Source organism: Microcaecilia unicolor, chromosome 3 (genome assembly GCF_901765095.1).
Source record: "Microcaecilia unicolor chromosome 3, aMicUni1.1, whole genome shotgun sequence".
NCBI classification, from domain to species: domain Eukaryota; kingdom Metazoa; phylum Chordata; class Amphibia; order Gymnophiona; family Siphonopidae; genus Microcaecilia; species Microcaecilia unicolor.
This window is the reverse complement of record NC_044033.1, coordinates 48,594,667-48,610,134: the sequence shown is the minus strand read 5'-3', so window position 1 is coordinate 48,610,134 and position 15,468 is coordinate 48,594,667. Positions and strand designations below refer to the sequence as shown.

The 15,468-nt window shown below is 40.1% G+C and overlaps 1 protein-coding gene across 1 annotated transcript in view; it reads left to right on the top strand.

Moving 5' to 3' along the window:
• Positions 1–15,468, top strand: part of LYST (lysosomal trafficking regulator) — a 347,836-nt gene that overhangs the window by 270,990 nt on the left and 61,378 nt on the right. The window contains exons 40-42 of the mRNA XM_030195890.1: positions 4,048–4,114; positions 5,884–6,040; positions 14,821–14,961. Coding sequence (XP_030051750.1) covers positions 4,048–4,114; positions 5,884–6,040; positions 14,821–14,961 — 365 coding nt within the window. The remainder of the gene's footprint in view (positions 1–4,047; positions 4,115–5,883; positions 6,041–14,820; positions 14,962–15,468) is intronic.

The window sequence follows — 15,468 nt, the reverse complement described above, 5'->3', positions numbered from 1 at the left end:
ACGGCGTTACAGTAGTCAACATGTGATAGTACCATTGTTTGAATTATGTTACGGAAAGTTTCCCTAGGGAAGAATTGTTTAATCCGTTTGAGTTTCCACATTGCATGGAACATTTTCTTCGTGGTGGCAGAGGCTTGGCTCTCCAGGGTTAGGTTGGTATCAATAGTAATTCCAAGGATCTCTAGTTTGTCCGATATTGGGAGAGTAATAATAATATGGATATGTCATGTTACTATTTGAATATTTGATATTCTGATGCTGTCCCTTTGAAAAGCCTGTTTTTCTGTACAAGTTTATTTGAATTGTAATTGATATAATCCTATAAATAAAGTTTAAAAAATAAACTTACTTTGTCAGAGTGTACCTTACCCCCCCTTTTACAAATCCGCACTAGCGTCTGCTGGTGCGATAATGCCAACATAGCCCGTTCAGAGTGAATGGGCTGTATTTGCATTGCTGCACAGCTTTGTAAAGGGGGAGAGGGGGTTAGTGTCTTAGCCCATATGATCATTATGTACAGGAGAGGCTGATTTCTTTCCAAACCTTAATGTCAGATTTATGCAGTGCTTCCTTCATTTGAATCCTTCTATCAAGCCACCTATACTAGTATGGAACTCCAGCATGGCTGTGTTCCTGCAGATGAAATTCCCTTTTGAATATCTAGTCTCTAGAAGACTAAAGCACCAGACATGGAAAGCCACTCTTTTGGTAATGGGTTATGTCAGCCCACAGAGTCACAAGGCTTTAAGTAGTAACTTGTCCACTTTATACTAAATTCTATCATACCAGAGTGGTGTTTGCCAGGTATGCCAAGTTGCTTCCGAAACGTTTGTTGGATTGCCATCATTTTTCTGAAGGCTGCATGCCAATAAATGTTAAAGAGCCCTCTTAGATTGTATGAGAATCATTGTCATCTGTCTTGAGCAGACTAAACACCTTAAATAGTCTATCCAGGCTGCATTTTCTTCATTTACATCCAAACTACTTTGATTCATGAAGGGTAATCCTATAACAGGATGCTTATGTGGGATATTTAAAAGGCACCTATTTTAAGTCCATTTTAGAATGGCAACATAGACCCATTGGTGCCTTAATAAATCTGCACTCTGAATTAGTCCCTAAAGCACACACATGCCAACATACACATTTGTACCTTCTCTGAAAAAGGCATACATATATGCATGTACTCTGTGTGCATGCACACATCGTAACTTCACTTACCTACATGCAGCATGGATACAAGTATACACATCTTGTTAGCACGTGTACTTACAGGTAAGTATATTACACTCATAAAAGACCTTTTCCATATACAAAATAGGCTTTGCATGGGCATAAAAATCTTTATAAAATTACCCCATTTCATTTTGTCAGAATCATGGCTTTGTCCAGGGCCATTTTGAGATCAGTCTCTTAAGATTATGTACATGGCTACAACAAGAACTTAAATTCATACCTTTATATGTCGTTATATAGTGCACACAACAACAAGAAGTTTGGACAGTCTATTCCCTTTTGGTCTCTTTGATGGTTAAAGCCCAACTCCAGCTTCTCTCAGGACCCATTCTTTCATTTATTTTATTTAGAGTTCTGTTGTACAAAATAAATGTAAGAGAGGGAACTCCAACCTGACAAAAACACTTAGTACTACTACTACTAATAGCATTTGTATAACGCTACCAGACGCACGCAGCGCTGAACACTTGACATAGAGAGGTAGTCCCTGCTCAAAGAGCTTACAATCTAGGTAGAACAGATAGACAAGACATAGAACGGGCAAGGGAATTAATGGGTAAAGAGGAGGAGGGCAAGTGAGTAGTGGTTAGGAGCCAAAGGCAGTAGTGAAAAGGTGGGCTTTCAGCATAGAAACAGGAAGAGATGGAGCTAGACGTATGGGTTCGGGAAGACGGTTCCAGGCATAAGGTGCTGCGAGACAAAAGGAACGAAGTCTGGAGTTAGTGGTGGAGGAGAAGGGGGACGACAAGAGAGATTTGTTCAGAGAGCGGAGTTCATGGGGAGGAATGTGGGGAGAAACAAGAGAGGAGAGGTAATGAGGGGTCATAGAGTGGGATGCATTTAAAGGTCAGTAAGAGGAGTTTGAACTGTATACGGAAGCAGACAGGGAGCCAGTGAAGTGATTTGAGGAGTGGGCTAGTGTGGGCATAACGATTCTGGCGGAAAATAAGTCGTGCTGCAGAATTCTGGACAGATTGGAGAGGAGAGAGATGGTTGAGTGGAAGACCAGTGTGAAGTAAATTACAATAGTCCAAGCGAGAAGTAAAAAGGGTGTGTGGATAAGGGTTTTGGTGGCGTGTTCAGAAAGGAAGGGGCAAATTTTGCTAATGTTAAAGATGCTTAGTACTGATGTGTTTGAGAGATTGTTGTTTTCCCCTGTTTGTTGTGGAAAGTCCTTGGAAGTCCCAGTTTTGTGACTTGGTGATTCATCTTAGGGAAAATTAAGTTGCTTGTTTTTAACAAGTGTTCTTTGAAAATAGCAGAATCACCAATCACCTATATCCACATTAACGTAGCTCTGTACACTTGAAGATGAAGAGAAAGTCCCTGCTCGACAGAGCTTACAATTTAATCAGGACAGACTAACAGAACAAATAAGGGATAAGGGAAATAATAAGGTGGGAAAGATAAAACAGATGTTTCTGGTATTAGGCTTAGTAATATAACTGGGGCATGCTGTATAAGTGTGCATGAGGACGCAGGACATTGTATGTATGCCCAGAGGGACCATCATGTTTTTCCTAGAAAGATCTTGAAATGTGTGACTGGTGATTCCTCTGCTTTTAGAGAACACTTGTTGCAGGCAAGCAGTTTTATTTTAGCAAAAGTTTGGTTTTACATTACTCTTTGTGTTGCTCTTTTTAATTTAATGTTTTATTCATCTAATGGTGGATGACATTTGCACTTAAGTTGATCAGTACAGTATAAACTCTCCCTTGAATATACTAGTAATATTAAAAAGAAGCAAGGTATTTCTAGGAAATGCAGTTGGAAGGGATTTAATGAACTCAAGTGTAAATGTCATCCACCATTTACACTTGTTAAGTATGAAAATGACTTTTAAAACTTAAGTCATATATAAGCCCTTGTTTAAGAAGTATTTATATGTGTAAATAGCAACATTTACAAATATAGATAGTATACATTTTCAAATTGCAATTTTCTAAAGCCATTATTTGCATGTAGATCTCCAGGATGCCTAGCTTTCTAAGGGGAATGGTGTGGACATGGTTTGAGCAGTCCACAAAAATGTGTGTTTCCCATTTTAGAATGGAAAAACAAACCTACCTATTTGAAATCATTTCTTTGTCAGTTTTTAACCAGCCCTGAGGCATACACAAACACCAATAAAGGGGCAGTTGCAAAACAGCATTGACTCCCTCCCCCCCCCCCCCCCCCCCCGAAGCTCACAGCAGGAAGAAGGTGCACCTCTGAGCTTACCCCTGGCACCTACCAAGGGTTTCCTGCTTGCCCCTTATTTGGAAGCTGACCCCTAGCGTTACTACTGCCAGGCTGCTGCTAGGGGTGACTGGCATCTCTTTGAACCCTGGTGGTCATGGTCCAGGATCTCTTCTACCCCCTTCACTAGCCACCAGTGAAATCCCTGGTAAGTGCCAAGGATGAGATCGGTAGAGTGGGGTGAGGATTGGGGTGTCAAGAGCAAGGATTTTCCAAAGCTGCAGCAACACACATTAGGAAGAGTAGGACATTTATTTCCTATGTGCGTTTTTTGTTTAAATCACTGCTTTCTCTGGACATCCTGTCACATTTTATTTCATAATATTGAATTTATATACCATCTATCTGAAATTCTTTGTTTGCCAGTGGCCTTCTAGGTATTTCATAAAATGCTCAACCTCCAGAAGAGCCTTTTGTAAAATAAAAGGAGACATGAGCATTCCCTGACCTGGACATTTGAATTCCCAACCCAACGCGTTGTCTAAAATGGACCTTATAGTGTATTATAATGTATTTTCTAATTTTTTAATATGTATATCTAAAGTTTTTTTATTGACCATTCCTCCATTGCAGAAATCTGGCAAAGCCCATAGCTGTGCAGTCGAAAGAAAAGGAAGATCGTTACGTTGACAACTACAAGGTCTGTTAATAGAATTTTGCTTTTTTTCTCAATTTATATATTTTTTATTCTTTTAAAATTGTAATGGAAATAACATAAAGGAGGTGATTTTATAAGTGACTTGAGTATGTAAAACCATCTTTTATGCACTCAAGCTGGTTCTTGAAAAAAATTACCTGGAGATCTGTGCGGAAACAAGAAATGAGGGTGGGACCAGAGGCAGAGCTGAGAGTGAAGAGAAGGGAAGGTAGCCCGCTGAAGCGCCGACTCGCCGAGCCTGCTCGCCTTTCACTGCTGCCGCCAGGACCCTGATAAGATGACTTTTAAATTCTGGGCGGCATGCAGGAAGGCGAGGGGCAGGCGGACTCTGTTGAGGGAGATGGGAGAAGAGGTCAGGCAGCAGGCTGGCTCCTGGCTGGGAGCTTCTGGTTCCGGCCAGGAAAATTGCATGATGCAGCGCCCTTGAAAGCAGGCGCCCCCCTGCTGTGCTTACCCCGCTTAGCGGGTTAGGCTGGCCCTACTGATACATCACCTTTCTGTGGCACAATCAAAGTGATTTACATATCATTTACGAGTGCAATAATAGTTACATTGCAAAGGAGAAGAGAGAAAGGAAGAAAAAAACACAATGAAAATAAAACTGCAGAGCTCCTCAAACTATACATCCCAATGCCCTACCTCTCCCAGAATGGGTCCTCAAACACTGAAGTAAAGAAATGTGACCTAAGTTCTTTCTTAAATCTTTGCAGGCTGGGCTTAAGCCTAAGAAAATTAGGAAGAGAATTCAAAAGGGAAGGGGCCAAAAAGTAAAAGGCAAAGCAGCAAGTGCTCTCAAACCGTGCCAGCACTGGCACCGGAAGAACCAACCTATTTTGGTTCTGGGATCTCAAAGATCTTGAGGGACAGTATGGAGTCAGCAAATTGGAAACATAAAGAGGCAATTCAGAACAAATTTTTTTTTTTTTTAACCTAGGGCAACATGCCGTCTGCTCAGTAAGCTTAGCTATAAACAGCAAATTAGATATAGGTCTATAGCGAGGGAAGGAGGCCCAAAGGGAAGCAATCTGCTGCCCTGCTGCCTGCAGCGCTTTCAAACAGAGGTGAGAGGTGCTGTGATTTCAATGCAGGGGGCCCAACCCGGTGGCAGATGGTCGACGACGGCGGCCCTGACCATAAAACTATAGAATATTTTGCTTTTACATATCCCAACCTCAAAATTTGTCAGATTTAAGTCAGTTTTCCAGTCCTCATTTGTTTTTGTGGGAATAAAATTCTGGAATGAGCGTCTGGGCATTTTTACATCTTTCAATAGTCTTTTGCTATTTAGAAAAATCCTTAAAACATGGCTATTTGAAACATTTTCGAAATAAGTTTAATACTGGATTCTCTTTTATAGTTTATTTGATTTTTGTCTTTTTTTTCTTGATTGTTACATCCCAGGTATTCCTGGTTCTTTTTGATGTAAACCTCATAGAACCAGCACTGTTTAGTTTCTCAGAATATTCTAAATAAATATTTGTGAGATATATTTCCATACATCTGGCCTGAAAACCCAATTAATTTAAAAATGGGCCCTTGTAGACTTGCATACCCTGTTGTAAACGGTGATCATTGACTCAGTCTATCCATAAATTATTGAAAAACTAATTGTAGTTTCAATCAAAAATAAATTGTGTTTGGTTATTTTTCAGTTCATCTGAATATATCTACATATATTGCATTTATATTAAAAGTGCTGTTAATTATGCAAGCATGTTCTCACTGTTGTGCTTTATTTGTACTGTTTTTAGTACTTAGAAGAGGAATATCGCAAAGGTGCCCGAGAGGACGACCCAATGCCACCTGTGCAGCCTTATCATTATGGATCACATTATTCAAACAGTGGAACTGTGCTTCACTTCCTTGTTAGAATGCCTCCCTTTACTAAAATGTTTTTAGCTTATCAAGGTGAGTTTATTTCCTTTTCATCTGCATTGTGAGTTATATTGAAAGTAGAGTGTCTGTATACAGTGGAACCTCATTATAGCATGATGATTGGGATCCATAAAATATCACGTTAAATGTGGGGTCACATTATATCAGGGTCAATGGAACATGAACAGATATGAACCAAAAATTGATCTGCTACAAAACATTTATTTGATATAAACCAAGGCATTCACACAACATAAGAACATAAGAATAGCCATACTGTGTCAGACCAGTGGTCCATCTAGCTCAGTATCCTTTTTCCAACGGTGGCCAATCCAGGTCACAAGTACCTGGCAGAAACCAAATTAGTAGCAACATTCAATGCTACCAACCCTGGGACAAGCAGTAGCTTCCCTCCATGTCCAGCTCAATAACAGACTTTTCCTCCAGGAACTTGTCCAAACATTTTTTTTTTAAACCCACATCCTCCGGCAATGAGTTCCAGAGCACAACTATTCTTTGAGTGAAAAAATATTTCCTCCTATTTGTTTTAAAAGTATTTCCATGTAATTTTATTGAGTGTTCCCTGGTCTTTGTACTTTTTGAAAGAGTGAAAAATTGATTCTCTTTTACCCGTTCTACTCCACTCAGGATTTTGTAGACCTCAATCATATCCCCCTTCAGCCGTGTCTTTTCCAAGCTGAAGAGGCCTAACCTCTTTAGCCTTTCCTCATATGGGAGGCGTTCCTTCCCCTTTATTATTTTGGTCACTCTTTTTTGAACTTTTTCTAATTCCACTATGTCTTTTTTTGAGATACGGCGACTAGAATTGAATGCATTGAGCATTATGATTGAACTACTGTATATATACAATGCTATTGAAACATACACTACAGTACTGTACTGTGCTAGTACAGGAACGTATCTAGCATGGTCTGTTTTCTTATTGCAAACTGTTGGCTTCTTGCAAAATAACAAATGCTTAGTGGCTGTAAACTTTTGATACTGTCCACGTTCTGAGTATCTAACCATCCCAAACTTGCCTCAAGATGTTCTTTAGCCTCTGACACTTTTGGAGGAGCAGGAGGAACATTGTAATCATGTTCCTCATTGTCAGAGTTGTCTTCTGATGGCGTGGCTTTGACTTTTCGCTGTACATTTGCCACAATTTCTTCATCAGTCACATGCTCTTGAGTGGGACATTAGTGGGACACTCATCATCAGCTGACACAATTTAGGTATCATTATGCAGATATTCAATTATTTTAAGTGCCTCTTCAGCTAACTGCATGTTCTCTGGAGGAAAGCCAAAAAACATCTTCTTGGTCATCACCCTCTCTAATTGTATCTGAAGGGAATACAGATCCAAACCTCTTTATCCAGCATCGCTCAATGCAAGTTGCCGAGATAGCATCCCAGGCCTTTACACTAAGGTGGCAAATCTCCTTCAGGTTGAGTGATGCCAGCGTTGCATCAACTGTGTCATCAATTGTGGCAGTGTTATCTACCACAGCAAGGAGTGAGGAAGCAAAGAATGAGGAAGCCAAAGCTGAGTGATGAGGACAATTCAATTTGTTTCCAAAGTACTGCTAGTGTATAATTATAGTACAGCAAGAGGCCCTCACTGGATGCCCACCGGAAGGGTGGAAGGCCAGATTTTAGGACTCAGGCTGTAAAAATACCAGCTAGGTTTAAAAATCTATGACTGGCTGAGCAAGGACTTGCTTTTCCTGCAGGTTAATATGTGTTCTACTTTGAGACCTATCCACTGGAATAGTGGTGGGCCAAGCTACATAGCTTTAAACAGCTGAAAAGCACTGACTAGGCCTGATAACAAGATGATGGCCTTATAGCAGAGAGCCTGCAAGAGCAAGGACTGCTTGGTGAGTTCTAATGAAACCTGGTGCTACTTCCAATTTGAGTGTAACACACATGATGTAGAAATTAAAGACAGAAATGATAAGAAGTTTGGTTCATAACACGGAGTCTGTCTTTAATAAGTTGGCACCCAGATCACAAGATGTTATGAAATTGATATATCCATATTTAGATATCTTCATAAGAACAAAGTGTTTACAAAAAAGGAAATTACACAATAGCTTGCAATAGCTAATGTTTGGATGTTTGGATGTCCGTATCTAGGGAAGTGTTTACAAAAAAGGAAATTGCACAATAACTTGCAATAGCTAAAACGGAAAGAGGGGCACCTGACCGGAGGGCATGACTCATAGATTAAGCAAGATTAGAGAAAAAAAATCCCTTCCCATAGACTTGTATTAGGACCAGATACTATATAAGAGAAGGGCATCAGATAGATCGTTGGAGGTTCTCCCCAACGCATCTAGGACGCAGAGCTCCAGTCAGCTGAATCCAGAATTTGTCTGATGAATGTATCTGATTAAAGTCTGATTTGGTAAGAATAAAAAGACTATTTCTTTAACTACACTGTTTCTGTCCTTGCTTCAATTTATTCTCTATCTTCTATCTGTTTTGCAAACTAACACACACACACACACACACACAAGTAAGATTTCTCACTGAACATAAATAGCCAAAGATTCATTTAGATCCAAAGAGACAGAAAGCTGTGGTCATGGGAATAAGATTCGAACTGAGCCTTCTGATGCCTCCCCAACAGCGATACCCATGGGAAGGGGTCTCACAGGAATTCAGGGAGGTGGTTAAAAAGATCTCAGAAGAACAAACCCTCTGTACACCTCCGTGTGGAAGGATCCCACGGGGGTCTATAGAGGGGTAATTAAACACTAGCAAACAATCAAAGGACTTGAAATGGCAGTGTTTCGGCAGGTGTGCCTTTTCATCAGGAGCCCTAATAACAAAAAAATGAATACAAATCAATAATAAAATGTAACTTGGAGCAAATAAATCAAAAGAATTCACTAAACCAAGCTGTGCTGAACAGCACAGTCAAACAGCAAACTGTCAGCATTTTGCATGCAAATTATTACGTCTGATAGTGCGTGAGGATATTTAAACAATCTGTTCTCGCCAAAACCATCAGCTGTGCAATAAAAGAAAACAAAAAACGAAATACTGAAAAAATTAAAAAGTAAAAATGGAAAACGATGAAATATTTCTGATCTGAATTGCATTAATGAGTGTAATGAAAACCATATCTTAAATAAAAATGAATCTAAGAAAAGAAATCAGAAGTTGAGCCGTAATAAGAGACCATGGAGGACCCCACAAAAAAAGGTTCAAAGGGCTCTTTGGTTTATGTTTCAACATTTTTTATTGATGACATAACAAAAAGGATATCAACAATCCCTCAGAAACAAGGAAAGCATAGTACAAAATCAATCCTGCTAGATCAATGCAACGAACATCTCACATCATCAACATTTTAACAGTTTCTTCCCCCTCCATACCCTTAACCCCCCCTCCCCACCCCTTCAACCCTCCAAACATCCAATTGGAATATACATGTAACAGCACTTTCAACATATTCAGTCCACTTATACGATCACAAAGACTGATAACCAAGAGAACGTAATCAGCTCGACCACCTCTGTCTGGCACTTGCCGGTGATCTGGCTGCTGGATAAATGTACGGCCCAGCAGGATGCTCATATCCAGCAGACCGCCAAGACCTGTCGTTTCTTTCTTTACAACATCCGTAAAATCCGCCCCTTTCTTTCCGAGCACTCTACCAAAACCCTCATCCACACCCTTGTCACCTCTTGTTTAGACTACTGCAATCTGCTTCTTGCTGGCCTCCCACTTAGTCACCTCTCCCCTCTCCAGTCGGTTCAAAACTCTGCTGCCCGTCTCATCTTCTGCCAGGGTCGCTTTACTCATACTACCCCTCTCCTCAAGACCCTTCACTGGCTCCCTATCCGTTTTCGCATCCTGTTCAAACTTCTTCTACTAACCTATAAATGTATTCACTCTGCTGCTCCCCAGTATCTCTCCACACTCGTCCTTCCCTACACCCCTTCCCGTGCACTCCGCTCCATGGATAAATCCTTCTTATCTGTTCCCTTCTCCACTACTGCCAACTCCAGACTTCGCGCCTTCTGTCTCGCTGCACCCTACGCCTGGAATAAACTTCCTGAGCCCCTACGTCTTGCCCCATCCTTGGCCACCTTTAAATCTAGACTGAAAGCCCACCTCTTTAACATTGCTTTTGACTCGTAACCACTTGTAACCACTCGCCTCCACCTACCCTCCTCTCTTCCTTCCCGTTCACATTAATTGATTTGATTTGCTTACTTTATTTATTTTTTGTCTATTAGATTGTAAGCTCTTTGAGCAGGGACTGTCTTTCTTCTATGTTTGTGCAGCGCTGCGTATGCCTTGTAGCGCTATAGAAATGCTAAATAGTAGTAGTAGTAGTAGTTATAGCCTCCCATGTTCCGGCCAGACGAGACTTATGGACCAACAATGCTTGAGATGGTTCTCCAGAAAACGATCAACATAATCACTGTGATCATACGACAGTATTGAGCCCCTAGGGGGACCCTTCAGGCTCTTTGGTTTAAATTCTGAGATTGATTACAGTGTATTGATTTAAACCTTTTTTTTTTGGGGGGGGGGGGGTCCTCCATGGTCTGAGTTCTACGTTTTTAAAGGACACGGTCATTAGCTCCCTCTTTAATCTTCCTTATAGTATTTGTTCATTTTTAATTTATTTGCTTCAGTAGTGTAATACTGAGTTTATTACTCATATGATACCGCTTTTCGGCACTGGTTTTTTCCATTTATTCACATTTCATTTGAGATCTACCGGCACTGGACACTACTTTCTTGGTATTGTAATTTTCTGATACATGTTCATGGAACATGAAATGGTATCCATCTGCATTTGTTTTTTGATTTGACTTCTATTGTACAACTCATGTTTTTGGCACTATAAGACTTTTCTAACACACTCGTGCAATAATATATGACTTGGCTTCAATCCAGCTCCCTTGTTTTAGAAGCTTTTATCCTATTTGTTGACACTGGCTCTTCTTACATTATCATGATAATAGATATTTGATGGTTATAACTGCTTTTCACAACTGTTTGCTGTGTTTTCTCCCGATTTCACTTTCAGTATTTGTTTATTTTTCATTTATTCCTTTCAGTGGTATGCTACCTTTACTACCTGTATGATATTGCTTTCAGTCGGTCCATCTGTAAAAAGTCAAAAGCTCTTTCAGTTGGATAGGCAGAGCCTTAAAAGGTGGAGGATATATACTTTTTTTACTTATTCGACAGCTTTTTAATTTATTTGAAAGCTTCCCATATGTAGATATAAATATCACTAAAACAGCTTAAAAAATTATTGTAGCTGGTGGAAACAGCACTAATAAAGGCTGTATCTTGTGTTCATTTTTCTACACTGTTCTATACAAATAGTAATGGTCAAATTTCAATGAGAATATCCTGTTTACTGATGGGTTAATCTTAACTGTTGTTGTAATATGCCTTAGGTAGCCTGGTGTTATAAAGATTGGAAGTAAAATTAAACTCTCCTTTTATTGGGGCACATGGAATCACATCTTCATCTAATCTCTTTTGTAGAAATGTTTCAGGGACAAGTAGTTTTTATAAGTCAAAATAATAAAAATATTTTCTTTCATGCAGATCTCTCATTTGTTTAAACATAACTAAATGGGCTATAAGCCCTTAATTCAGTCCACTGGTTTTCTTATAGTTTGTCCTTGTGGTGATGTATACTGTGCCAAAACTGTAAGTATATAAGTGAGAATAAATAGAAATGCTACTAGCAATAAAGAACGACAACATGGATGCAGCAGCCCGTCTCTTTTTATCCAGCCTCCTTGGGTTCCTGCAGCCGGCAGTGATTCACAGTCAGAGGCCATCTCCATGGCTTTCCTTATGCCATGTCTCACCCTCTCTATTGCAATTTCCTGTTTTGACGCTAAACAGGAAGTTGCAGTAGAGGTGGAATGCAGCAGGAGGAAGGTGGCACGGAGATAATCTCTTACTATGTGTGTATCGCTGCTGGCTATATGATCCTGTAAGTGAGACCTGCGGGGAGGAAGATGGTGAAGCACTTATGCCTGAGGGCAGTGTTAGCAGATGCTGATATAGAGTCCACTTCTCTGCAGCTTTGAGTATACCCGTTCTGTTTCTGGCTATAGGGATTCAAATTCAATGGAGATTTTTATGATGAGCATGCTCATGGGTTGCTCAATATCCTGTGCATATTTTGAGAAATTCAGCTTGTTCGAACATTGAGTGGTAGAGTGGTGGACCAGGTGGTTAATATTATACATTACTTGGACAACCAGTTTGAGGGAGGGGGTGGCAATGCCTACAAGTGGATGCCTTCTGTGCATTTAGAATTAGCAGATTAGTTCCCTACAGCCAGCATGCCTTGGCCACTTTGGGTTTATAGGTACGTGATGTCAGAGTATCTCAAAGGGCCCTCCACATCATGTTGCAGAAGTCCAAAACCAACCAGCAGCAGAAAGAATTGGTCATAACTCTGATTTCAACAAGGTCAGAACAGACCTAAAGCCAGAAAGAAGCAGCTAAATCATCAGAGTTCAGTATATGAAGATTATATATTTATCCCTCACTGCTGAGGCTCTTATTCTAAACTTTGGGAAGTACACTAAATAAAAATGTATTTTCAGAAATTATTCATCCTTCCAAGGAGATTGTTTTATTCAGGAATTGGTATTTCTCAGCACCCACACACATACTCCTGTTTTTATTTTATTATTAAAAAAAAAAAAAAAAAGCAATCAGAATTTCACTCACCAACTCTTTCCACTTATCTCAGCTAAACAACCTCTTTGAACCTACTGCTTGAGCCATCAGCCAGTCAAATGGCTTTTAACTGTCACTTGATGATTCTCATGCACACTTCTCTGCAGTCATATTCTCCTCTCAATGTACATGCTCAGCACAAACTTTCAACCAGCCAGAACATTTATAAATTTTAAACTGTCATTACTATTTATTTTTATCATTCCCCATTCTCATTTGCACATTTCATCCAAACCTCTTGTCTTTAATTTGAACACTGTGCAGGCTCACCCTGAATTAAGAATTCATCCCATACCAGGGACATATATAGCACTGGCTGTATCCTCTCAAGCAACTTCAACACAGCCAGAGTTTGTCTACTGTACTTCCATAAGGCTATTATAGCACCATTCAATGTATAAGAGGAAAAAAGGCCTCACAGAGCTCCTAGACTATGAACATCTAATGGAGCTTAAACGGATCACTTTAGACCCTCTGTTCATCATTGGCCAAAAACCTCAAATAATTTGTGATGTTTTAGAGTCCTTCACAACACTAAATATTGATAAATTCTTATCTTGATTATGTCTTGTTATCTTGCTATACCAAGCTACTTAACAGGGTGATATAATGAATATATGTAGTTTGAAAGAACACTTATCTTTCAGACCGCTTACGCTAGGACATTCAAGCACTTAACGTTTCCTTTCTCTCTCCTCGCTCCAAGCCAACGGTGGCCAGCATTTCGTCTCGCTGCGTCAGGGTCTTGGTGGCGGAAACTGCTTCTGTGGGCATAAAGAGAAGAAGAACTTGTTAACTTATGTCCTTGATGTCTTACATACTCAAAGGAAGTCTCAAAGTAGCCTTACTGGAATCGGGTTGTACTAGAAGTTCAGGACACAGTGATTGTACAATAATGACATCTGCTAAGTAATCCACTTCCAGCTGTTGAGCGAATTCAGGCTAAAGTTTATCTTGCATTGGGATCTGTTCTTCCAGGAGGTTGTCAAGCCTAGCTCTGTGTTACAGCTATATAGACAAGGGGCCTAGACCCCTTACTGAAAGAACCAGGCACACCCATTAAAGGGGGGCCGACCACAACCGGGCTGAAGGCCAGCGAAGACAAGTGTGGGGGAGGGTACAGGGAGGGCCTAGCTAGAGAGCAGAGGTAGTAGTGGGAGGGAAACAAGGGGTAGCAAGGGAGGGGGCAGGAAAGAAGGGGAGGAGCAAGGGAGGAGGAGAGAGGAATTTGAACTGCACAGGAAGTCCTTTTGAATTTGGAAGCAGGAGAAGAGCAAGAAGATTTTCTTGGACCAGTTCTCAGATTCCCACATTGTGGTTTTGAAAGACTAGCTTTTTCAGCTTTCCTTAATCCTGGGCTCTTGCCATTTCTCTTTGCTATACTTCTGTAACTTCTTTTCTGTGTTCTCTCATTTTTATTAATGCTGTAAACTGCCCTTTTGGCTTTGTGTCCTAAGGGCAGTCTAGCAAGCTTTATGAATGGATGAAAAAACACATACAATGTAATCAGTCCAAGTGTCATTTCAAAACAGGTCACTTACTACAAGTTTGTATATGTGCAGTCCATAGGAAGCTTGACAGTAAAAGTATCATGTCCTCTTCATGCTTTGAAACAGCAGTAATAGTAGCAAAACACATTACTAAAATGGGGCATACTTACTGGGTAAAATCATGCTGGTTAAAGTCTAGACTTACAAATACGTTAGCTGTAACTACAGCAATGGGCTTCCTTGATTTGACTGGGCATTCCAGATAAGAGATCCTAACTTCCTCTCAACACTGTATAATTCTAGCTATACCTGTAAATTATTTGCTGTAAGATTGAGAACATTGTCAGAATTTAGTAAATCACTATTAAATAAGTATTTTAGACTTATTTTTGCTATTTACTTTTTTAATCTTTAAAAATGTGCAGTAATTTCTCCTAAAGTTAATATGGTCCTGCTTCCCAAAGGATCCTTCTGTTTATTGTATGAATAGATCAAAAATGTGCATTGTAAACAGCATCTATATATTTGAATAATAGCATATTAACTGATGATGATACATTGAATTTGTTTTCTTCACAGATCAGAGTTTTGACATCCCAGACAGAACCTTTCACTCGATGAACACAACCTGGCGTCTCTCATCATATGAGTCAATGACAGATGTGAAGGAACTTGTCCCAGAGTTTTTCTATCTTCCAGAGTTCTTAGTAAACAGAGAAGGTATTGTATGTCATAGCATAATGTGACAGCAAAAGAGATGGTCGAAGTACAATAAGAATACAAAAAAGCACTAAGGGCCGTTCAAGTATGGGATAGTCAATAGTCCTTTATCAGACCTGACATGGACTGTGTTTTGGCATCAAACACCTGTGTCAGGGGTCGATAGAGTCAGTCTATCAAAAATATTAGGCTAAAAACCATACAGGTAGTAAACCAACGGCCTAGTGGTTAGGGTGGTGGACTTTGGTCCTGGGGAACTGAGGAACTGAGTTTGATTCCCACTTCAGGCACAGGCAGCTCCTTGTGACTCTGGGCAAGTCACTTAACCCTCCATTGCCCCATGTAAGCCGCATTGAGCCTGCCATGGGTGGGAAAGCGCGGGGTACAAATGTAACAAAAAAAAGTTAAGTGTCTCATCCATGGAGAATCAAAGGGTGTCATAGTACACCAGAATCCTAGAGTTGGTGTCAAAACGTAACTTAATAGAAAGTAATATTTTGGGGTGGG